Source organism: Pipistrellus hanaki, assembly GCF_964339955.1.
Source record: "Pipistrellus hanaki genome assembly, chromosome: 10".
In the NCBI taxonomy this organism is placed as follows: domain Eukaryota; kingdom Metazoa; phylum Chordata; class Mammalia; order Chiroptera; family Vespertilionidae; genus Pipistrellus; species Pipistrellus hanaki.
The window spans coordinates 17,502,356-17,526,368 of record NC_140512.1 but is presented as its reverse complement, the minus strand read 5'-3'; the positions used below and the strand labels follow the sequence as shown (position 1 = coordinate 17,526,368).

At 37.7% G+C, this 24,013-nt stretch overlaps 1 protein-coding gene across 2 annotated transcripts in view; it reads right to left on the bottom strand.

Moving 5' to 3' along the window:
* Window positions 1-23,586, bottom strand: part of ORC5 (origin recognition complex subunit 5) — a 63,901-nt gene extending 40,315 nt beyond the window's left edge. Inside the window, exons 1-10 of one of the 2 annotated variants that reach the window (XM_084897836.1) lie at window positions 23,373-23,586; window positions 19,761-19,853; window positions 17,494-17,694; window positions 16,620-16,694; window positions 12,200-12,311; window positions 9,099-9,229; window positions 5,381-5,429; window positions 5,210-5,300; window positions 2,363-2,415; window positions 2-114 (exon numbers count right to left, since the gene is read on the bottom strand). In XM_084897836.1, coding sequence (XP_084753962.1) covers window positions 2-114; window positions 2,363-2,415; window positions 5,210-5,300; window positions 5,381-5,429; window positions 9,099-9,229; window positions 12,200-12,311; window positions 16,620-16,694; window positions 17,494-17,694; window positions 19,761-19,853; window positions 23,373-23,444 — 990 coding nt within the window. In that variant the 5' untranslated portion in view covers window positions 23,445-23,586. The remainder of the gene's footprint in view (window position 1; window positions 115-2,362; window positions 2,416-5,209; window positions 5,301-5,380; window positions 5,430-9,098; window positions 9,230-12,199; window positions 12,312-16,619; window positions 16,695-17,493; window positions 17,695-19,760; window positions 19,854-23,372) is intronic. The other variant, XM_084897837.1, reaches the window with a different exon arrangement.
* Window positions 23,587-24,013: the final 427 nt, after the last annotated feature.

The window sequence follows — 24,013 nt, the reverse complement described above, 5'->3', positions numbered from 1 at the left end:
CCTTAAGGAAAAACCTCTTGTCGGTTCTTGATGGATTATATGAAGCAAGGTATGCAGCAATTAAAATAAACTTAGAGTAATAAGGAAGTTCCACATGAGTATATGCTGAGAGACCTACACAACAAAAAAACTTTTATGAAGGTGTTTAATAGGCTACCATTAGATTTTAAGTACCTCTTATATTTTCTCACTTATCTTTTTACTTTCATATCACATTATTTAGTCAAAATAACCTACTCCTTGAGCTTAAAGTGCCATGATAATAATGGTGGTGGTAGTAAACATTATCATCAATATGCTTTCCTCATTCTATTATTTTTGTTTGGTTTCTTCTATTCTGGTCTAAATGCTACCCAACCTGGCCTTCAAAGCCACACTCTCCATTAAACCTTCCCTTGATGCTCCTCTATCACAAAAATCTCTCTACTCTGAATTCCTAGTGTGTTTTTCACTTATGGCCCACATAACTTTATACCTGTAATTATTACTTATAATTACACTAGGGGCCAAGTGCATGACATTTGTGCACTGGGGGTAGAGGTTCCCCTCAGCCCACCCTGTGCTCTCTTTGTCTGGGACCCTTCGGGGGATGTCTGCCTGCCGAATTGTGGCTGAATGGCCTTCTGCTTGAGCTTCAGCAACTGCTGCATGTGCATGGGCTGGGCCACCACGGTCTGTCCTGTGAACACCATCAAGTGGATGAGTCAAGTGCAGAGGCAAGCCACCCTGAGTTCCCTGCACTTCTCTGAGTCACTGAGTTGTTCAGACTGACTGCCTTCTACAGAGAAAAGCAGCAGGATAGGGCCTAAGCTGGCAGGCAGACATCCCTCTTGCAGTCTGGGATCCCCTGAGGGATGTAGCAGTGTGCCAGGTGGCAGGCAGTCAGGGAGGAGCCTGAATTGAGGCTGGGCGCTGCACCACTTGTGCTCATCCCAGCCGGCTGTGCCTGCTGCCACCACTCAGTAGTGCTGCCATGGCATCAGGAGAGGCTCCTGCTGTGGCACCTAGCTCACCAGCCATGAGCCCGGCTTCTGGCTGAGTGGCATTCCCCCTGTGGGAATGCACTGACCACCAGGGATAGCTCTTGCAATGAGCGTCTTACCCTGGTGGTCAGTGCACATCATAGCAACCAGTCGTTCCACCATAATGGTCTCTTAGGTTTTTATTATATAGGCTAGAGGCCCAATGCACAAAATTCATTCATGGGTAGGGCCCTAGATCTGGACAGTGATCAGGGCCTATCTGCAGGGTGATGGGTGGGGGAAGGTCCCCCTCCCCACTGGGACCTGCGGGCTGCGGGGAGCTCCTGAATTAAGCACCTGCCCCCTGATAGTTAGTACCCATCATAGCAACCGGTCATTCCACCAGTGGTTCTGCCATTTGGTCAATTTGCATATTGGGCTTTTATTATATAGGAATTAAAGTTATTATATTAAAATTATATTTCTTTAACAAGCTATATTGTTCACTGAAGGAGCCATGTCTAATTTTTTTCTTTCTTTTTGAATCTGAGTGCCTTTCACAAATGAAATAATTGAATGAATGGATAAATAAAACAAATGGGTCACTCAAGCAGCATTGATTTTTACAAGGAAATAAGGAATCTGATAGTTTATGAAAATATAGTATATGTCAGACACACCTAAGCATCTCTGAATTTGCTGTAACTTAAAGCTAGATATTCTTCCCATTTTAGATGAGGACACTAAGTTGAGCACAAGATCACACAGTCAACCAATTATTGCATATTTTCTAATTCTAACATCTATTTCTTTCCATTACAACACACAATTAAAAATCACGTGTATTGCATCAGGAGCACTGAGAAACCAAAACTGACAAACAGAATCTCAGCTCAACTTCATTTCACACCAGTTGCCCCAACCACTAAGCACTGATCTATTTTTAAATAATATTTTAGATATCTGCTTATTTTTTAAGTAAAAGCTGTTCTATTGGGATAAATCCAAAGTAATAATTTATTTAAAGAAAACAAAAGCACAAAGCTTTTAAAACATAGTCAACTGAAATGTATCCTACAACTGAGTTAACAGAAAATTGAATTTTATTCTATAAAACTCATGAAATACATACTGAGATGAAATTATGTAATGTAATTGTTTTAACAAAAGATTTAATAAAATAAAAACTTCTTGATTTTCACATGATACAATCAAACGTTCAGAAAACTGGTATACAAACTCTACTTCCTCTATTTAAAATAGAGTTTCACTTAAAAGAAAATGAATTAAAATATCACTATAGCTTAAGAAATAACTTTAACTGTGTTATTAACTTTAGCATCTTGATTATTAGTAATAAAATAGGGTTTCTGGTAACTGTCTCAATACTTCCTTGATACCTTCCAGTTGTCCTGGATCTTGGTCATCTTGCTGTAGCTTTTCCCATTGTGAACTAAATGAAAATATAAAATAAGGGGTAGAAAAAATACTACATCAAAATACCATACTTAAAACAGAGTCCTAGAAAAACTAAAACTTACTTATTGACAAAGTAGATTCAATTTCCCTATAAACAAGACAATATATATATATATATGCAATACATATGTTTATACTAGAGAATCATGAAGTGTTTATTAGAACAATGTATCTTATTTATCAACTAGAGGCCCAGTGCACCAAATTTAATCATGTGTAGGGTGCCTAGGCCTGGCTGGCGATCAGGGCCATTAGAGCCTTCCGGTTGCCAGCTGGGGCCTCCCTTCCCTGGATGCCAGCTGCATGCAAGTACCTCCCTTCATTCCACACCACCCCCTGGTGGTCAGCACACGTCATAGAGAGTGATCAAACTCCAAGTCTCCCTGTCAAACCCCTAAGGGGACAATTTGCATATTAGGCTTTTATATATAGATAGATAGATAGATAGATAGATACCCAAATGTTAATTTTTTAAAATCTCTTTTCCTCTGATCACCATTGTAAAGCTACCAAAAAGTACCAACAAATAAATAATATCATCTGTCATTCAATAAAACTCCCAATGTTCCAGTTACCATATGAGATAAAATTGTTATACACAATTTCTAAACTCAGTATCAATCTCTTAACACATTGAGGACCAGTAGTTTTATTGATAGCTTTAGCCAGGGGCCAGAAAAGTTTCTATTGAACGAGTACAATAGAATGTTAAATGCATGCTTTAAAATTAAATACCCATTGCATTTTGAAGTTATTTATTACATGTTCTTACAAACTAATATCTTTTTAAAGAATTCTCATGCCTTAACCGGTTTGGCTGAGTGGCTAGTGCATCAGCCTGAGGACTGAGGGTTCCAGGTTTGATTCTGGTCAAAAGCATGTATCTTGGTTGCAGGCACATGTCCAGTGGGGGGTGTGCAGGAGGCAGCTGATTGATGTTTCTCTCTCATCGATGTTTCTAACTCTATCCTTCTCCATTCCTCTCTGTAAAAAGTCAATAAAATATATTATAAATAAATAAATAAATAAAATGAAATACATTTTTTGAAAAAATAATTCTCCTGATTGTCCACAAATCTTAGAACAGAAAACATGCAAATTCTCATGATCTGTCCGTAATGTGTTAAAATAAGGATCATTGTATCAGAAAACTGAGGCCCACAAGTTAAGTTGCCCCAAGATAACCAGTCAGTCAGTACTGGAGCTAAGAACTGAATCCTTGTAGATGTCTACAGAGTTCATGGTATTTCAATGATCTTACTTGTAATGAAAACTATTCAACAGCCCCAAATATTAAGATTATGCAGTAATTAAGCTATGTCAAATCAAATTCATAAGGAACACAACACAGTGTAAAGACTGTCCTATTAGACCAAAGCTTTAGCTGTATGATCTTGAATAAATCAATAACTTTCTCATCAAAAAATAAGGCCAGCCCTGGCCAGTGTGGCTCAGTTGGTTGGAGCATTGTGCCATACAAAGAAAGGTACCAGTTCGATCCCAAGTTGGGAAGGGTGTGGGAGGCAATCTAACCATCTCTTTCTCTACCCCTCCCTCCTCCTTCTCGTAAAAAAGGCATGTCCTCAGGTGACAAAAAAAAAAAAAAGGTAATTAAATGCTATGATCTGTGTAAAGACCCTCTCCAGCTCTAAATCTCTTACAAAGCTCTTAAAATGCTAATTTGAAAGTAAATGCCAGATCAGAACAATTAAATATATTAAGTCAACATATATATTTTTTCAAATCTATAAGCATAGATGAAAATTCTGGGAATACAGCAAGTGGTAAATTTTGATAAGCTACTATAGTAACCTATGTGAAGAGCAAACCTAGTCTAACAAGCTGACTTTCAAAATAGAGCATTTCTTCTACCTTACTTTAGAAGGCATTTTCACATTCCTTTGATATAGTTTAAAGCCATAAGGTCTTCTTATATAGTAATTACCCATTTAATGTTATTTAACTCTCAAAGGACAACCAGTGAAAAACTGACCATCTTTAATGGGAAAAGAAGAGACTATAATATTTACTAAATTTTTACTATGAACCCAGCTCTTAACATGTCTCCTTTATTACTCACAAACTGTATTTCTTTTCTTTTTTTACAAATGGCAAAACTGAGTCAAAGAGGTTAACTAATTTACAAAGGCTGCAAGACTCTAAGTGGTAGAATCAACGAATATTTTTATATATATACACAAAGGATAAAAAATTCTATGTGGTTAGAAAAAGAGTGAAAGGGATAAAGATGGGTGTGAGAAAGGGAATCAAACCATGACCTCTTGGTTCATAGGTCGGCACTCAATCACTAAACCATGTAGGCTGGGCAAGACTGGCATTTTTAAGTCAATTGCTCAGACATGGTTTAGCTGGAAATCAAAACCATGTTCTTCCCACTGTACTATGTGCCACCATATCACCTGAGCAGTTTCAGTACCATGAAATTCTAATAAAAGACAAATGTAGATTTATGATTTGATTTACATATTTCTTTAATAATCAAATTTTCATGCTCCCATTCAAATATCCCACATAAATATATTTTTAAAAGGCTAAAACTGATTGCCCTGTACCTACCCAGATATTTTACATTTTGCAATTGTTCCAAGGTGTGTAGCATACTGGTTAAAAATTGTCTTCCTTCCCCAAACAACAAGAATTTAATTCAAACCTCCAGTTTTTTCCAATGTGAAGAAGGTAAAGGAAAACTGTAGAATAACTAACCAAAAAAAAAAAAAAAAATGTAAACATATTAAACAAAAAATTACCTTGATATTTCCCTGAGATAAACAGTCTGCATGGCTTTCTTCAAATGAGGTTCGATATTTCTCCAGAGTTTGCGAGTATCACGTTCACTTGCTACCAAAATGAAGAAAATTTCAATAATTCAGAGCTTATAAAAAATTTTTTAAAGTTGATAGATAAAATTATATAGTTACCTTCTCCTTTAACCACAGGTTCACAATATTTAGGAAAATTAAGTACTGCCTATAAACAAAGAAAAATAGTAGTTATCTACCACAATTAGGAATTATTTTTCACGTAAAACTCTTAAACTATTCCAGCAAATTTTACTGTGATATAATTTCTCAGGAAAATGTTATTCAAGCTTATTACTACAATAAAACAGCAAACATCAATAACAGTAGTAAAACAATATGAAAAATATTCCTTAAGTGGCAAAATCCTGCCTATTAGCCCCTAGATATAAAGTAACACAACAAAGCATAATTTGTAATTTTAGGTCATAATAATGTTACAAAGGAACATAAAACACAAATAAAATACCCCTAGCCCAAAGAATTATTAACCTGTTATTTTCCAATGTCTGATCATTCTCACAAATTAAACATCTAGTGAAGTAAAACTCAAACTATTTCGACTGCCAGCACTGCCTGAGATTGTTACAAATCCAAGTTCTTAGCATCCTCTCAAGCACACTTGGTCAGAATCCTGAGAATGAGACCCAGGAATCAATGTTCTAACAATCTGACTAGGAATTCTATGTATCCTAAAGTCTGAGAAGCAGTAATTAATCATAATCACTTAGTAGTTTTCCATGAATCAACATTGAATTCTACTAAATGGTAGTTTAAGCAAACTGAGTAAATGTAATTGTCCAAGCACAATTACATTTAAATATGTCTATATTTAAATATATCTATAAAAGTGAGACCTTACTAACAAGTGGAATTTTAAAAAACAAAATATTTGTCAAATACAAAATACTTTTCACAACTTTGACTATTAGCATTCAAATATGCTCTCCAATATTATGCCCACTCCCTTAAGTTAATCCTCAAATATAGGCAAATTCCCAGTTAATTGTACTAGGGTTATGCACAAATCTAAATTCAAGCCCACTGGTATATTAAACTACCCACAGAGTAAAAATATGTATAAAAAAACTATTAACAAAATCACAAAAATAATTCCAAAGCCCAAGCAGAAATAATTTTAGATGATTTTTTATATTATAAATTTTCACAACCATTGTACATTCTCCCATATAACTGCCCATTATTCATAACCACTTAAGTATATAATTTACTCTTAACTAATCTCATCAATGTAAACTGGGAGGGGAGGAGAGGCACAACTTTATTAAAAAATGACCAATTGCTCAGGGAACACTGGTATTCCTAATAATAACAGAGGGAGAGTAATTATCAACAGCTAATTATGGCCATCTGTTACCTCATTCCTGACAACTAAACTTTCATTATGCCCATTTGTCAGCTAAAGGAAGAGAAGCAAAATATAATTTGCCTACAGGCACACAGAGATTCTACTGCCTGAATTTATGATTGTAGATCTGAGATGTTCTGGAAATTTACCTCCAAACCAAAAAAAAAAAAAAAAAAAAAAAAAGAACATATGCTATATGTTTTCATTTAAAGAAAGTTCAAAAACAAACCTAATCTTTGAAATTAGAAGTAAAAATAGTGATTACTTCAGGAGGAAAGATTACTTCAAGTAGGCTCCTGAGATGCTGGTAATTTTCTACTGTTTGACCTGGATTATGTTTACAGAAGTGGTTTCGCTTTGTGATAATTCATTGGGATACATATTTATGATTTCTGTGCTTTTCTTCAGGTACAGTATAAGAAAGCTAAGGAAAGCTAAGAAAAAAATAAAAGAAATATAAAACTAACTAGATTATTTGTCCTAATTAAACACTCCACCACTCCCTTAAGTACCCATAACCAAAGAACAGCTCTTATCTGTGAAAAAGTCATCCTCATCCATAAAGCAATCAGTATCTACCTATCTATATAAAAGCCTAATATGCAAAGTGTCCCCTCAGGAGTTTAACTGACCAGGGATTCAATCACTCACTATGATGTGTGCTGACCACCAGGGGGTGGCACACAATGAAGGAAAGCCCTGGCTGGCAGCTAGCAGCCACTAGGAACCTATCCATGCATGGATCTCATACACTGGGCCTCTAACAAGACTATAAAAGATTGGTGAAGGACACCCATTCACCCAGCTAGATTAACTCTGAGTCAATAGGATGACAGCTCTTCTGCCTCAGACTTCATATGACTTCAATCTCTGATACAAACCTACAGTAGGTATTAGCAGTCTCCATACTTGGGCTCTGGTTTATGTTTTTGCAGATCTCAATCTATTTTTAAGCCCACAGACTTTTGTTCAGCAAAAGAAAGCAAACTAAAATCAATGGATCCCCAATAGGTTATCAGGCATTTTATATGTATTCCTTTCTTTTTATTTCACAAAATTCCTTTGAAGTGGGTATTATATATACTTAACAAGAAAAAACTCATGTTCAAAAAGGTTAGGTAATTTGGTCAAGATCACAGAGCTGGCAAAGGAAGAAGTTTATTCATCTGTAAAATGAGGATTCATGACAGTACCTTCCTTCATAGGGTTGTTGTAAAAATTAATTGAGCTAATGGTAAAAAAGTTCATAACATTGTCTGGCACATAGGAAGTACTTAACCAAGGCTGGATCTTATTTAAGAAGTAATATAGTATAACGCTTGTGAGCATATGCTATCGAGCCAAACACCATGGCTCTTTATTCACAAAACGTTACAATCTTTTTCATTTTAGTTCTCAGGGACCATTTTTTCCTATTATACAATCACATGGCAAATAAGCAAAAATAACCACTATGTACCAAAACACATTATTATATACCGTCTTTATAAATCCACTTATAGCTGAAGAACAGATTTGCAACCATTTCAGAACAACCTCTTCCTCATCAAAAAATAATTTAAAAATAGATGAAAAAATTTGGAATCTAAGAATGTTATACCATTTGAAGCAGTCAGAGATTACATTGAGTTGGACAGGTGCATGTGAGAGAGCTAAGTTATGAATGAGGCATCAAAAGTCTTCCTGTACTTTATGCAGCTTTTCTGTGCCAGATCCTTCTCTGCCCTTGCTGCCCAATACCCACTCTTCAACGTCCAGGGCGCCATCTACCTAGGCCCTATGCTAAAAAATAAAATCAAAACTCCAGGAAATGCTGGGTCCTGGCTATAAAAAGCAGTTATGCTACTTTATTAAAATAATTCACCAATTATCAATGATGTTCTCAGAAATTATTTGTATTTTAAAAGAATATTTATTTGCCTGGCTGGCGTGGCTCAGTGGTTGAGTGTCGATCTATGAATCAGGAAGTCACGGTTCAATTCCCAATCAGGGCACATGCCTGGGTTGCGGGGTCAATCCTCAGTAGGGACTTGAAGGAGGCAAGTCCTTCAATGATTTTCTCTCATCACTGATGTTCCTATCTGTCTCCCCCTCTCTCTTCCTCTCTGAAATCAATTTAAAAATTTTTTTAAGTGTTTGTTAAGGTTTTATACCTTTCTTTGACTCTTCATTTTTATTTTAACAGAGTTTTAAATTTTCCACAATTAAAAAAAAAAGAAAGAAAGAAAGAAGGGGTAAAAACACTCCCAGGGCCAACTGAAAAGACCTAAGTAAAGATAAATGAAAGTTTTCTAATCGGTTCAAAATTTGTACTAATCCACAGATTTCTTCCATTTTATGGTGTATTAGCCTCAAAGGGCAAATCAAAATTTCCATAATAAATTGTCAGCTTCCAACCTATTCCACATTATTTCTACATGGTAAAATATTAAAAGGCATACTTTTTTTTAAAGCAGAATGCTAACTCACCAGATGTCTGAGCTCTTTCAAATCCCGGCAGACAGTGTAGAAAACTCCAAGAAGAATATTAATGTAAGCAGCATAGAAATCAGCTGAATACTCTGGAGGATGATCGTGGGACAGGATCTTTTGAAGGTTCCCTATTCCCAGGACACAAATGAACGTAGAATGATTAATATAAGCACCCTATTTATATCTTCCAGCATTTTATAACAAAGTTTAAAATAGCAATAATTAAAGAATAAAACTATCACAAGACTTAAAAAGTAATACAAAAGTTGAAACTGAGGTAAAAACAATTATAAATCTAATGTTCTAAAAAAAAATTAAATGTTGCTTAACACAAATATTAAACAGTGACATCTAAAGAAAATTTTAAGATCCTTATTACTGGCAAAAATCATTATCAGAGACAAAAAATAATATAGATTCTACTTTCTTTTTCTGCCTATTAAGCATATCTTCCTGCCCTGTTTCCATGCTTACTTATTCTAACTCCAATTTGACTTATCAATTAATGCTTCCTCTCTGAAAGCCTTTTTGTGTGATTATGGTATTTTTGCTTAAAAAAATTCAATGTACTGGTAAAAGGCACTTGAATTTAATAATCAGATTAAATTTAGCTCTGGTTTTTATATATTTTTTAAAAATCTATTATCTCACACTTTAAAATTGTCAAAATCACTTTAGTTATTTAATTATGACTTTAAATTCTCTCCATTTATGCTACTTTATATCTTTTCATGTTTAAAATTTTAATTAAATTCTATAATTCATTATACCATACTTTAATCCAACTTCACTATGATGTAGAAAACCAGGATTTTTTTATAATCTTAAATTTCTAAATAATTTTTCAATACTGAAGGCTAAATGGGTCATGAAAAAAATTTAACTTCAGTGATAACATAGCTACAAAAATAACTTTTTAATTAAATACTTTTGATTTATTCTTTTCTTCCTATCCATTTCTCATTTTGTGATTTTCATGAAAGAGAACCTATTGAGCGGAAACCAGTTTGGCTCAGTGGATAGAGCGTCGGCCTGCAGACTGAAGGGTCCCAGGTTCGATTCCGGTCAGGGGCATGTACCTTGGTTGGGGGCACATCCCCAGTAGGGGGTGTGCAAGAGGCAGCTGATCAATGATTCTCTCTCATTGATGTTTCTAACTCTCTATCCCTCCCTCTTCCTCTCTGTAAGAAAATCAATAAAAAATATATTTAAAAAAAAAAAGAAAAAAAAAAAAAGAGAGAGAACCTATTGAAAATAAGGGCTCCTTGCACCTATTTTGGGGTTATTTTAAAAAATATATTTTTATTGATTTCAGAGAGGAAGATGAGGGAGAAATAGAAACATCAATGATTACAGAGAATCATTGATTGGCTGCCTCCTGCATGCCCCACACTGGGGATTAAACCCACAACTGAACCGTGACCTCCTGGTTCACAGGTCAAAGCTCAACTGCAGAGCTAGCTAGCCTCTTTTGGGTTTCTTTTTTTAAAAAAATCTCAGTTAATTAGTTAACACAGGAGATAGTTTTTTGTTGCTGTTCTTGTGAAAATAAGCAAAAATGTGTTGATTTTAACAATGAATATTTACAGCTGATTAGTTCAGAAGGATAGTGTTGATGAGGCCAAGGTCAAGGAATGCTATTTTTTCAGACCCTGCTAACCACCTTATGCTTCACAGTTACAGTCTTTGAATCAGAAATATTGTTTCTGTATAGTAACATCTCAGTATTAATCTGTAAAACTATTCAAGAATACAAAAAGCTTTTGTTTTCTTCCAAAGATAAAACCATCAGGATCTATGAAGTTTAAGATTAAAGATAAACCAAAAAGAAATAAATACAAGGGCTAGTAATTGGAACTCTAAGAGTTACAGCAGGGGTCTTCAAACTACGGCCCGCGGGCCACATGCAGCCCGCAGAGGAGTCTGGTCCTGCCCGCCAGGTTTTTTGGGCAGTGAGAGCAGCCGAGGTGTTACAGTAGGAATTAGTAGTTCATATAGTCCGGCCCTCCAGCTCTCTGAGGGACCGTGATCTGGCCCCCACTTTAAAAAGTTTGAGGACCCCTGAGTTACAGTAATAAAAATGAGATTTACAAAATCAAAAATATATCTCACATAGTACTTAAGCCAGCTTCATGGTAAATAAAGATTTCAATACAATTTTATTGTGCTTTGCTCAGGTGAGAATTAACAACAAAACAGCTGTATCTATTGCATTTGTAGCACCCATAGAAGAATCAGAGTAGGTTGGCAAAGCACATTAAAATTGTATTGAAATCTTTATTTACCAGATTCTTGTATGGATGTTACAAATGCAATAGATACATCTGTTTTGTTGTTGTTAATTCTCACCCAAGGATGTTTTTCCATTGATATTTAGAAAGTGGAAGAGATGGGTAGAGGCAGAGAGAGAGAGGAACATCAGTGTGAGAGAGAAACATTGATTGGTTGCCTCCTGCACGTGCCCTGACCAGGCCAGGGATTGTGCCTGCAACCAAGGTACATGCCCTTGAATCAAACCTGAGGCCCTTCAATCCATGAACCAACACTCTATCCACTGAGCCAAACCTGCGAGAGCAATATATACATCTTTTTTTTTTTTTTAAATATATTTTATTGATTTTTCACAGAGAGGAAGAGAGAGGGATAGAGAGTTAGAAACATCGATGAGAGAGAATCATTAATCAGCTGCCTCTTGCAAACCCCCTACTGGGGATGTGCCCGCAACCAAGGTACATGCCCTTGCCCGGAATCGAACCCAGGACCTTTCAGTCCGCAGGCCGACGCTCTATCCACTGAGCCAAACCGGTCCCGACAATATATACATCTTAATGTACTAGCTAAAAAATGTGGAAACAAACCATTAGCACAAATATGTGAGAAGTGCTTACTCAAAAAATATTAGTAATTACACAAGAATAACTCCGCAGAGTTCCAAAGTAAACCCTCTATAAATGCAGAAAGACAAGCAACATTTTAATATTGGATGTAAACTTTAACAGATTAAGACATCTGAGTATTCCCATTTAAACATGCTAGCTTAATCTTCCACAGACTATTTTACTGAGTATCACTGGTCAAAATAATGTGTTAAAATTTACCTATGCTATAATCAGGGAAGTACAAGACAAATGGTTCAAAGCATCCAGTATTTGGACGGAATTTCTCCCAAATAATTTCACTGAGAAAGATAACAGTCACATTTCTATCAGTCTGTAAAAGAAAAAGTAATAAAATTAACTTTGCACTTAAAAATCTTAGAGCAATTCCACTTGAATCTTTCTTTCAAATTGAGCAAAGTTCTAACATGTAACAAATTATTTGCATATTAACACACCATATTTAGAAAACCTAATCAAGGAGTTCATCTTCTTGCAAATTTTCATACATAATTACTTGGGAATTTCCATAAAACTTTTAGGTTAATCAGCATTTCAGTTGCTCATGAATGCTAGGACTTATTTTATAGAAATTAAGAAATGTTTGCATAAATAGTTAAGACAAAACCTTTTTATGGGAATTTTCAAAGAAATCATTAGCTTTCAATTAATAAACAATCGAAGAAAGGCAAAACTTAATATCTCTCATCATTAAAATGGCTACAGTAATCCAGGAAAAAAAAATATGTGAGTTGAAGAAAAACAAATTAAGTCATATTATGTAACCACATATTATTGTTAGAAAAACTTAAAAGTTGTTTTAAAGGATATTTTCACACAAATTAAGTAAAATTGACTTTGCATATGCATTAAAAACACAAACAACTAAGATCTAAAACAGCTCTGTTAAGTAAACAGGTATCTTTTGAAGTATATTTATAAATTATAATTAGTATACAAAAAGAACATTAAGAGAACAGCCCACTGTGTATGTTATCCTTCTACAAAGTGGCCACAAATGTCTTAAGCATGCTAGTTAGAATTTATCTGTAGATACCTCTGCATTCTCAACACAAATTTTAATTTTTCCCATATTCTTTTTGACATCTCCCAAGTTGATAAGCAGCTTCAACAGAAATTCTCTTTTCTGGTAGAGTCGAGATTACTGTGCATCTTTTAATTTTCTTCAGTTTCCATAATTAAAACTAAAATAAAAGTGAAAGCTGTTTTGTTCTGTAACTATTCTTAGAACACTATCTCACAAATTATACTATACTTTGATAGTGATTTACTTTTTATTGATTCCTATATTCCCTCCTTCCCCGTTAATTCTTACCTGAGGATATTTTCCCATTGATTTTTAGCGAGAAAGGAAAGGGAAAGAGTCAGAAAGAGAGAAACATCTATGTGAGAGAAACATATCGATTGATTGCCTCCCGCACATGCCCTGACCAGGGCTGGGAAAAAAGTCTGCAACAGAAGTACCTACCCTTGATCAAAATCGAACCCAGGACTCTTCCACTGACACTCTACCCACCGAACCATACTGGCTAAGGTTGATTCCTATCTTATGTATAATTTTATATTCCAATTTTCATTGTTTAGAAAAAATTATTTTGGCTAACAAAAGCAGCTAAGTTCAATAGATTAATAATGCCACAAAAATTTAGCATCTTTATGAAAGAAAAATATTTTTATTTTCAAATGCTATTTTATCTTATAAACTGATTTTAAGAATCCTTGAATTTATTACTATAGGGATAAAGAAGTATGCTCTAAACACAATCTTGATTCAAAGCATTGAGTTGTTTTTACTTTAAAATGATTATTCAAAAGCATTTTATAAAATCAGTTAAAAATACTGAGATTAAAAAATTGTATTTGTCAGTCTGAAAGGTTTTTAACTTGGTAATGTTATCTGTTTATCTGAAAGTACTTCAATTTACAATATCCATTCATTTAACTCAAATACTTAATATAAAAACTGGGAAATGCTTTTGCTATATTTCTCTGAAATGAAATACATTTTTTTAAAAAAATCAAGCATGTTTTCAGAAATGTCAAACAGCGATTCTCATTTCTGAAAGATGACTATTACTGTGCATCTTTTCATTTTCTTCAATTTATATAATTAAAACTAAAACAAAATTGAAAGGCCTAACTGCTTGAAGGGAAGCATAATCACTATTACTGAACATGAGGGGGGAAATGGAGTAAGCTATACTGGAAAAGCAAGAGGAATGCACTCGATACCAGACAGGGAGTCCTAGACCAAAGCAATGGGAAATAATGGATGTGGATACAAACACAACAAAAGAACAGAAGAGAGGAGGAGACATCTGCTCATACAGGATGGGTCCCTGATCTCAGTGGTGAAACGCCACGAATTAATCAAACTGCAAAAGCTGGACTGTGTGAAGAAACTTCTAGGATAGGCCACCAAGAACTATACTTAATTTCTTCCTGTCCTCTCCATATTAGCCCTGAATACTATTACTGTGAATTTTAGGATTCAGCCTTAGGCACACAATGACTTCAGTGACATTTGGAAAGTTTCTCTGTACGTCTAGCAGTTTCTCAACTGTGAGTAATGTATTTAACTTTTCAAGGTGGAAATGCTCTAAGCACTATCTCCCCAAATATTTACTTAATTTTTGTTATAATGCTACTTAATACTTAAATAATACAGATATAAAACTAAGTAAATATAAACTATTTATGCTCAAAGCACTTAGAAAAATTTAAGCTGGCCGGTGTAGCTCAGTGGTTGAGCACAAACCAGGAGGTCATGGTTTGATTCCCCGTCAGGGCACATGCCAGTGTGGTGAGCTTGATCCCCAGCAGGGATTGTGCAGGAGACAGCCAATCAAAGATTCTCTCTCATCAGTGATGTTTCTATCCCTATCTCCCTCTCCCTTCCTCTTTCTGAAATCAATAAAAACAGAAAAATATAAAATCAACATAAATGTATAAGTTAGTGAAAAATTTAGAAAAGCAAAAGAATTTAAATTGACATTAACTGAATATGAGAAACAATAGTTTGCTCAAACTAAATCTTTGCTCATTTTATGAACATGATTCTAATAGGAAACAGCAAGTTCTTCTGAGTTTAGCATTAGTATATAACTGATATTGGTGAACAATGAATTTCTCACCAATTTTCTTTACTTAAGCTATTGTAAAACCCTGTTTTCTGCAATAATATTTGGCTTTCACCCCACACATATGCACATGAAAAAAGATGCTTGCTCTTTTTGTAGATCATGACCCTTAGAATAGTATTAATACTATTCACTGACAACACAATTGTAAATTAAAATACAACACTGAGTGACCATGATACTGAACTCAAGGTGATCCAAACTAGACATAGAATTATTTTTTTAAATTACTGAAATGAAAAGAAACTTTTAAAATTCTTACAGGAAGTTCAAAGTCAAGTCCACTGCCATCTAGTCTAGCAAACACCTAAAATCAGTGTTAGTCACAATTAGAAATAAAAAGCTGAAAGTGAAGTTATCAAGTCACAAATTAGCTTTGAAAAAAACGTTAATTTCACTCATAATAGAGAAATGCAAATTAATATATTAAGACTAGAGGCCCGGTGCACGAATTCGTACACAGGTGAGGTTCCTCAGCCTGGGCCGATGGGGGGGTGGCCTGCCAGGGGGGGAGGGCCCAAGGGAGGTTGGATGGCCACGGGGGGTAGGGTAGGGACCGCTGGAGGTTGGATGGCCAGCCTTCCTCTGATTAGGACAGATCAGGAAGGCCAGCCAGCTGGAGGGAGGGACCATGAGAGGTTGGCTGGCTGGCCGGGTTGGGTAGGGAAGGGGAATCGCATGCGATTGGCCATATGGGGGGAGAGAGTAAGGGGTAAGGACCATGGAAGGTTGGCTGTGTGAGTGCACTGACCACCTGGGGGCAGCTGAGCGCCTGCCCCCTGGTGGTCAGTGCACATCATAGCAACTGGTCGACCAGCCTTTTGGTCACTTAGGCTTTTAGATACACTGAGTGGCCAGATTATTATGATCTCTAAACGCACAATAATCTGGCCATTCAGTGTATATCCCACATAATAAAAGGCTAATATGCAAATTGTCCCCTCGACCAAGAGTTCGACCAGCAAGCAGGCCGGCCAACTGCCCATGTCCCCTCCCCCTGGATAGGCTGACTAAACCCCACCCATGCACAAATTCATGCACCAGGCCTCTAACACATATATGTGTGTGTATGTATGTATGTATGTATCTGTATATGTACACTGAATGGCCAGATTATTATGCATTCAGAGATCATAATAATCTGGCCACTCAATGTATATAAATGTCATTTCTCACCAATCAGATTGGCAAAAGGAAAAAAGTTGACAATATAGACCAGTGGTCAGCAAACTCATTAGTCAACAGAGCCAAATATCAACAGTACAACGATTGAAATTTCTTTTGAGAGCCAAATTTTTTAAACTTAAACTTCTTCTAACACCCCTTCTTCAAAATAGACTCACCCAGGCCGTAGTATTTTGTGGAAGAGCCACACTCAAGGGACCAAAGAGCTGCATGTGGCTCGTGAGCCACAGTTTGCTGACCACAGATATAGTCAATTGATTAGGCCATAGAAGAAGAAGATCTCAAACATTACTTACCAATTCTTGTAACCTAAGAAACCCAGGCAAAATATTCGCTTCCATATCTCTTAGATACTCTGCTTTATCTAGAACCTTATAAAAAAAAAATGCAGGATCAAAATCAATTTGCAAAGCCCTTTACAAAACATTTACCATTATATAAGCATATTATAAAGATTGATAATGTACAATTCAAGAATTCAACTTGCCATGTTGAAAGGAAAAATTTTAATTTTTGCTATTTGTGGAAGACATTTTTAAATAGGTCAAGTAAGTTAAAAACGGACTATTTATAACATATTTTAACTGAAATTTCTAAATAGAAAATGAGTCATTTTGCCCTACATTAAAAAGGTTTATTTTACAAGTACACTATAAAAAAGATAAGGATGCAAGATGTTCTGGACATTTTCTTAGGTTTCCAAGAAATACAATCATGTGGATTTTTTTATTCCATTTGATATAAAGATGTCTATAATAAAGCAAAAACTACAGCTTTTTCTGACCCAATTTCATCATGTAAAACTATTTTTCCCCCAATATATTTTTATTTTAGAGAAGAAGGGAATGGGAGAGAAATAGAAACATCAGTGATGATAGAGAATCATTGATTGGCTGCCTCTTGCATGCCCCGCACTGAGGATTGAGTCTGCAACCTGGGCATGTCCCCTGACTGGGAATTAAACCCTAACTTCCCGGTTATTAGGTCAACGCTCAATCACTGAGCCACCTCGGCCAGGCTATCATGTGAAATTTTCATTGCTTGAACTTTTACTGCATGCTAAACTTTGTTTAACTGGCTAACGGATCATGTTAAAAAAGGTAAAATTTTTTATCTACTATACATATATAGTAGCTATTTAGGGTAGATATAATGGAATTAAATACTTACAATATATACAGTCTGATCCTTGAGATTTTTAGCGTTGGTTACTTGTTTAAACAAGCGAACAAAGTCATTAAATGTGTCACAGGTTATTTGAGTAGAACATCCATCCTCTGAAGAACTAAGATAATTCAACCTGTTTAAAATGTGTTCCAAAAGCAGCCTCAGCGTAAAACATTCAACACAATTCACAAAGACATGTGGGAGCTGAAAACAAACAAAAAGGTGTAAATAGAAAAGAAAACACATACACAAGCATGGCTCTGCTAGATATTTCCCATTTGCCCTTCTGAACCAATACCCCATCATCTTCCAACCTACTCTGTGTCCCAGGAGTCTGAACATTACACACTGCATTGCCCAGACTGCCTCTTCTTTTCCAGCACTGACTGGATTCAGCCAATAGAAAGAACCAGCAAGAGACTGAAGGAGCCGAAGCCGGTTTACTCAGTGGTAGAGCGTCGGTCTGCGGACTGAAAGGTCCCAGGTTCGATTCCGGTCAAGGGCATGTACATTGGTTGCGGGCACATCCCCAGTAGGGGGTGTGCAAGAGGCAGCTGGTCGATGTTTCTCTCTCGTTGACGTTTCTAGCTCTCTATCTCTCTCCCTTCCTCTCTGTAAAAAATCAATAAAATATATTAAAAAAAAAAAAAAGAGAGAGACTGAAGGAAGCAGTAAGAGAGAGAAGTTGAATATATATTCCCTGATTTCCGGCCCACGCCTCAGAAGCCCACAATTTGACAGTGGCTATGACCTCCTATCAAAGGCCACAGCCCCAGTTGGACAGCTCATATTCAAAGGCTACAGGTCTTGCTGGGGTCTGGTAACAACTCCTTTCTCTGGCTAGTTCAGGTCTGGGAGGGGTAAAGGCTATCACTGCTTCCCCACTCCTTATTGGTTCCTTAACGTTTCTCCAACCTTTGTAAAATAATCTCTTTATTAAACTCAATTATTTAAGTTTGCCATTTGTTTCCTACAGGGATTCAAAGCAAACTTGTATTTTCTTCTAAAGAATTCTTATAAGAAAACCCAAGTACATTTGAATGTGAAAATTTTTAGTAGAAATCTCACATTTAGAATTTTAGATAATATCCTTAATGCTGAATGAGCCTATATATATGTGTGTATATATATATATATACACACATATATATATATTAAGTTAGAAACCACAGTAATCCCCTTAGAGCAGTGGTCACCAACCTTTCGGACCTCCACAGACCACCAGTTAGCAACCACTGTTCCAAAGGTTTCCTTAAACCAGAGGTGACCAACCTTTCGTACCTCATGGAACTTAGTTTGGCTATGATTAAAGGCACATAAAGTCAAGACATTAATAATGTAGAATGAATAGAACAGATTTACTGGTTCGATTTACTGAAAGAGTGAGGATGAGCAAGGAATAAAGAGAAAGTTTTTTGACAACTACATTAATATTGAGACCATTCACTCTGATAGGCAATATGGGGGAAAAGGCAGGGTAAAGGAGATATAGTAGGTTTTGTATATGTGGAGATTCAGAATTATCAGTATCAATATTATAAAAACAACAATGGAAAAGAAACAGGTTTTAATACTTTTTGAAGAATTTTTCTTCATAATTTTCCCCAAATATTATCAGCCAATGAAAGTTAGAAATAAAAAATAACTAATATCAAGGCTCAAGTTATCTAATAATCCCTTCTGAAGCTTAGTCTTTGAAGGTATTAAAACAAAAGTTGATAAAAAATGTTTTATGTAGATGACGAGTGCCTCAGTGCACAGATTTGTGCACATTGAAAGGATATTAATTAGAAGGTGGCTGGCAGGATGGGACTGGGCAAGAAGGGGCTGGACATGCCCTGGAGCCAACCTCCCAAGGTCCCTCCCTAGCCGGCCGCACCTGGGGCAGCGCTGCGGCTCAAAGGTCATCTGCAGAGTGAGCAGGGTAACTCTGGCAGGCGAGGTCCCTCAGCCTGGCCTGCAGGGATGGGGTTGAAGCTGGCTCTCTGACACCCCCTGGAATCGGGCTCCCTCTTCTTTGGTTCCAGATGCATTACCCAAGAACTGTTGCTGCCAAGTCACTGCAGCTCAGCAACTCCTGTGTTGAGCATCTGCCCCCTGGTGGTCAGTGCGCATCATACCTACTGGCCAGTCAGATGGTCAGTTAGCCTTTTATATATATATAGATATTCCTTAAGAGAAAGGTTAAACTGGACTAAAAAATGTCCCAGATCCCTTCCATTTCTAAGACTGTGAGCACAAATCAATTAACAGTAGGGGTTTACTCTTACCTCTAAAGTTTTTAACAAAGTTTGTGTGACATAAGTCTTTCCACTGGCAGTATGTCCATAAATAAAAATGGATGGAAAGCTGAAATGATGTCTCTAGGGAAGAAAAGATGATTATCAGACTATATATCCAAAACAGAAAATAAACATTATCTAACAATAAAATTTTATGTGGTAAAGTAAAATATTCAAATTATATTAGCAGTGAGAATAAAGTGGTGTCATCACCACACTTTGAATTTACTTGCATTCAAGTCTAAGCACTTTCTCTGTTAAGAAATTAAAATTTCTGAAAAATATTTGGCTTATTATATACTATACATAATCATACTTTTTATATTATTTATGTATAATGCAAACTCTTATATTTTCAAAGGAGATTTTATAGGATATTTAAGAGATTTTTTTCAAGGATAATTTTGACCACATCAAGGAGAGCAAAACATCCATTAGCTGCCTCCTGCATGCCCCACACTTGGGATCAGGGTTGCAAGGGCTTTATCCTATGTAATAAAGAGATAATATGCAAGTTGACCATCATTTCAACACAAGATGGGCACCCCCATGTGGTCAAAGATGGCCTCCCCCATGTGGACACAAGACGACGACGACCACAAGACAGCCAGCAGGGGAGAGCAGTTGGGAGGGACCAGGCCTGCAAGGGACGGAGTTGGGGGTGATAAGGCCTGCAGGGGAAGGCAGTTGGGGTGACCGAACCAGCAGAGGAGGGCATTTAGGGGCAACCAGGGCTATAGGGGAGGGCAATTGGGGGGAATCCAGGCCTGCAGTGGAGGGCAGTTAGGGGTGACCAGGCCTGCAAGGGAGGGCAGGGGGGGGGGGGGGAAGGCCTGCAAGGGAGGGAAGTTGGAGGCAATTGGGCTGGAAGGGGAGCAGTTAGGCATTGATCAGGCTGGCAAGGGAGTGGTTAGGGAGTGATCAGACTGGCAGACAGAAGCAGTTAGGAGCTATCAGGCAGGTAGGCAGGCAAGTGGTTGGGAGCCAGCAGTCCAGAGGGATCCCAGATTGGAGAGGTTCAGGGACATCCCCCCTGCACGAATTTTGTGCACTGGGCCTCCAGTATAGGATAATCCCATATAAGCAGCAACTTCATTATACATTTCAAAGCTTTGAAACTAGACAAATGTAATTACAGGATTAGAATAATGTCAAGGGTCCTCTCTTAGAAAAACTTACAGGATACTTTCAAGTTATGCATATTAAATTTATCTCAGCCTGCATGAATTAATTTCATTAAAAAAAAAAAAGATAAAATCTACATAACATACATTTCAAAATACATATTTCCAAGATTCTCCTGCAGGACATTAAGAGTCATCTGCCTAGAAAAGATAATACTACAAATATATTTCAGTGATATAATGAACATTTATTAGAAACCTTTTAAATACTGACAACAATGATGCACTGAAACATATAAATATCAGTTAAAGCCAAAATCTGCTTTGGAGGAGTCTAGTGAGAAGACATACATTTTAAAAATAATTACAAGAAAACTTGATGATGCCATTTTCATGAGTCTCTACGATCATCATCTAACAGTACAATAGTCAACAAAACATTTATTACATTCTAGCCACTAAGTTATACATTTCCTTTTGCAAGACAAATTGGAAATCAGATTTATACAGGAAAAATTTTCCTAAAATAAACTCTATATTGATATTTCAATATATTAATCCCTTTTTAATAATGTATCTAACAATCTTGTAAATTAACTGACTCAAAAAATCTGTCCCATTAAACTCATGCTTGCTGAGAATCTCTGCTAAAAAATACTATATTTCACCTTTAAAGAAAAGTTTAAGACTCTTATCCTTCAGCAAATTTTTTCAAGATACACGAAAACTCTCATTTTCTGAAAATCCTGCCAAACTTGTCTGCATCCATTATTTGGTGCTTAATAATATCCCACCTCATAACATCTTTCCTACAGTTCCCTAAAATTAAATTGAACTCTTGCACTGTTACTTAACCTTTCACCTTCACAGACCTTTCTCCCCTAATATAAACTGTAATAAGCCAGGATCTGGCACAGTACCTGAACACATAAATAAACCTGCTTAAAAAATATGAACTAGTTATCCGTATGTCCCCATGCACGGCACCTTGCAGAAAAGTAATACTAACACTGTTAAACACTATTTACAGTACGAATAAAACTCAAAATCCTTCCTGCGGTCCACACCACTCTTATACTGCTAATCTCTCTTTGCCAATCTCCTCTTTCAGGAGGAGCACTTCTGGCTGAACTGATCTGGAGTTTATCAACTCCGGGGAAGGAATGCACAGAGAATAACCCTGAAAACGTCTCAGCGATAAGGAACCCGGCTAACTAAAACTGAAAGCCTGATGACTAAACTACTGAGAATGCAGTCCTTGTCCTCTTACTTCCCTCTCTAAGGTATCCCTTTAGAAGGCTGGTACTTCTCCACAAATAACTGCACAGGCCGCCTCAGAACGCCACCATCATTTCCAGAGAGATGAAAACACTTAAGGGCCTTACCAAGGCTAACCAGAAAATGGGAGGGGAACCAAGTCATGAGCAGGACTCTGCACTCACTGCTCCTCTCCTCACAGACAACATCCAAGTCTGATCCATTCCAAGTCTAAGGCATATGTAGGCATCAAATCCAAGCCTGATGAAATACGTCTAAATTAGGCATAGGAGGCCGAATCCGGTTTGGCTCAATGGATAGAGCGTCGGCCTGCGGACTGAAAGGTCCCAGGTTCCATTCCAGCCAAGGGCATGTACCTTGGTTCCAGGCACATCTCCAGTAGGGGGTGTGCAGGAGGCAGCTGATTGATGATTCTCTCTCATCGATGTTTCTAACTCTCTATCCCTCTCTCTTCCTCTCTGTAAAAAAAAAAAAAAAAAAATCAATAAAATATATTTTAAAAAATAATACATAGGAATCAGAAGGCATCCCCCCAAGGTGAACGTAACAAAACATAGATGAAGTCTTGCATTGATGACTGCTACCTCTCGCCTATGAAAAGGGACTCCCTTAGCTGTGTCCCTCCAGAGTCGACAGGCACTGAACCTCTCCTTCTCTCCGGCGGCATCCGCACTGCTAGCCCACAAGGGCAGCCCAGACCTCTCAGGGCTTTTCCCATTCTGGAGAAGCCGCTGGGTTTTTGAACCGGAAGCCCTGCCTGGCCCCTTGGAGGTACACCAAGTCAGTACCTCCCAGAAACGTGCCAAGTTCCACTTAACTAAATCACTCTCTGCACACACTCCTGTGGCATTAAAAAACCCTGTTCAGCTGGGGCAAGATAGGAAGCAGCTGTTCCTGGCCATTTCAGGTTATAACCCCGTTCCCCAAAGTGGGTCGCGTGGGAACCCACTGGTCCTGCACCAACATCCTGTCGCGCCGGCCGGTCCTTCCGGTGCCGTTTTCTCCTGGAAAGGGTCTTCCCACAAGTTCTTCCGTGTGAAGGAAAGGGGGAGGCGTACAACACGCCCTATCTCAACGCAGCCGAGGGTCTATTAACCCTCCACCCACACACGATTTTTTTTTTTTTCTTTAAAGAAGAAACGCATCGCCAGACCACGGAAACGTCTGCCCGCGGGACCGGAAAACATAGCACAATTACCTCTCCGAACAGGGACTGCAACGTGGACACTTGGGACTCGCGGCACAGCACCACGTTTTCCAGGTGGGGCATGCTGGCGGCGGCTGGGGACAGCGCGGCCCCGCGGCCGGCCGGTCTCACGAAGCGAACCGCGGGGTCCCCTCCACGACACTGACGGCGTCTCGCTCCCGCCTGGAAACAGGCGGCCGGTGTGGGCGGGGCGGGGCGTGTGTGCGTCTGCGTGACGTCAGCGCGCACGCGTCGCGTCGCCCCGCCCTCCGCTGTGTGTGGTCCGCTGGGGGGGGGGGGGGGGGGGAGTTTCGCTGACGCTGCTGCTTCCGGGGTGGGCATTTCCACCCGCCACCCTAGCCATCCACAAGGCTGAGAGGAGAAGGGGATCGGCGAACGGAGATGGGACTGAAAGAGCTGAGGGGGCTCTGTGGGCTCCCAACGGTCCGCGAAACCCTGGCTTCGATTTTCCCTGCTGGAGACCCCAAATGTAGAAACCTTTTTTTTAAAAAAAAATATATTTTATTGATTTTTTACAGAGAGGAAGAGAGAGGGGTAGAGTTAGAAACATCGACGAGAGAGAATCATGGATCAGCTACCTCTTGCACACCCCCTACTGGGGATGTGCCCGCAACCAAGGTACATGACCTTGA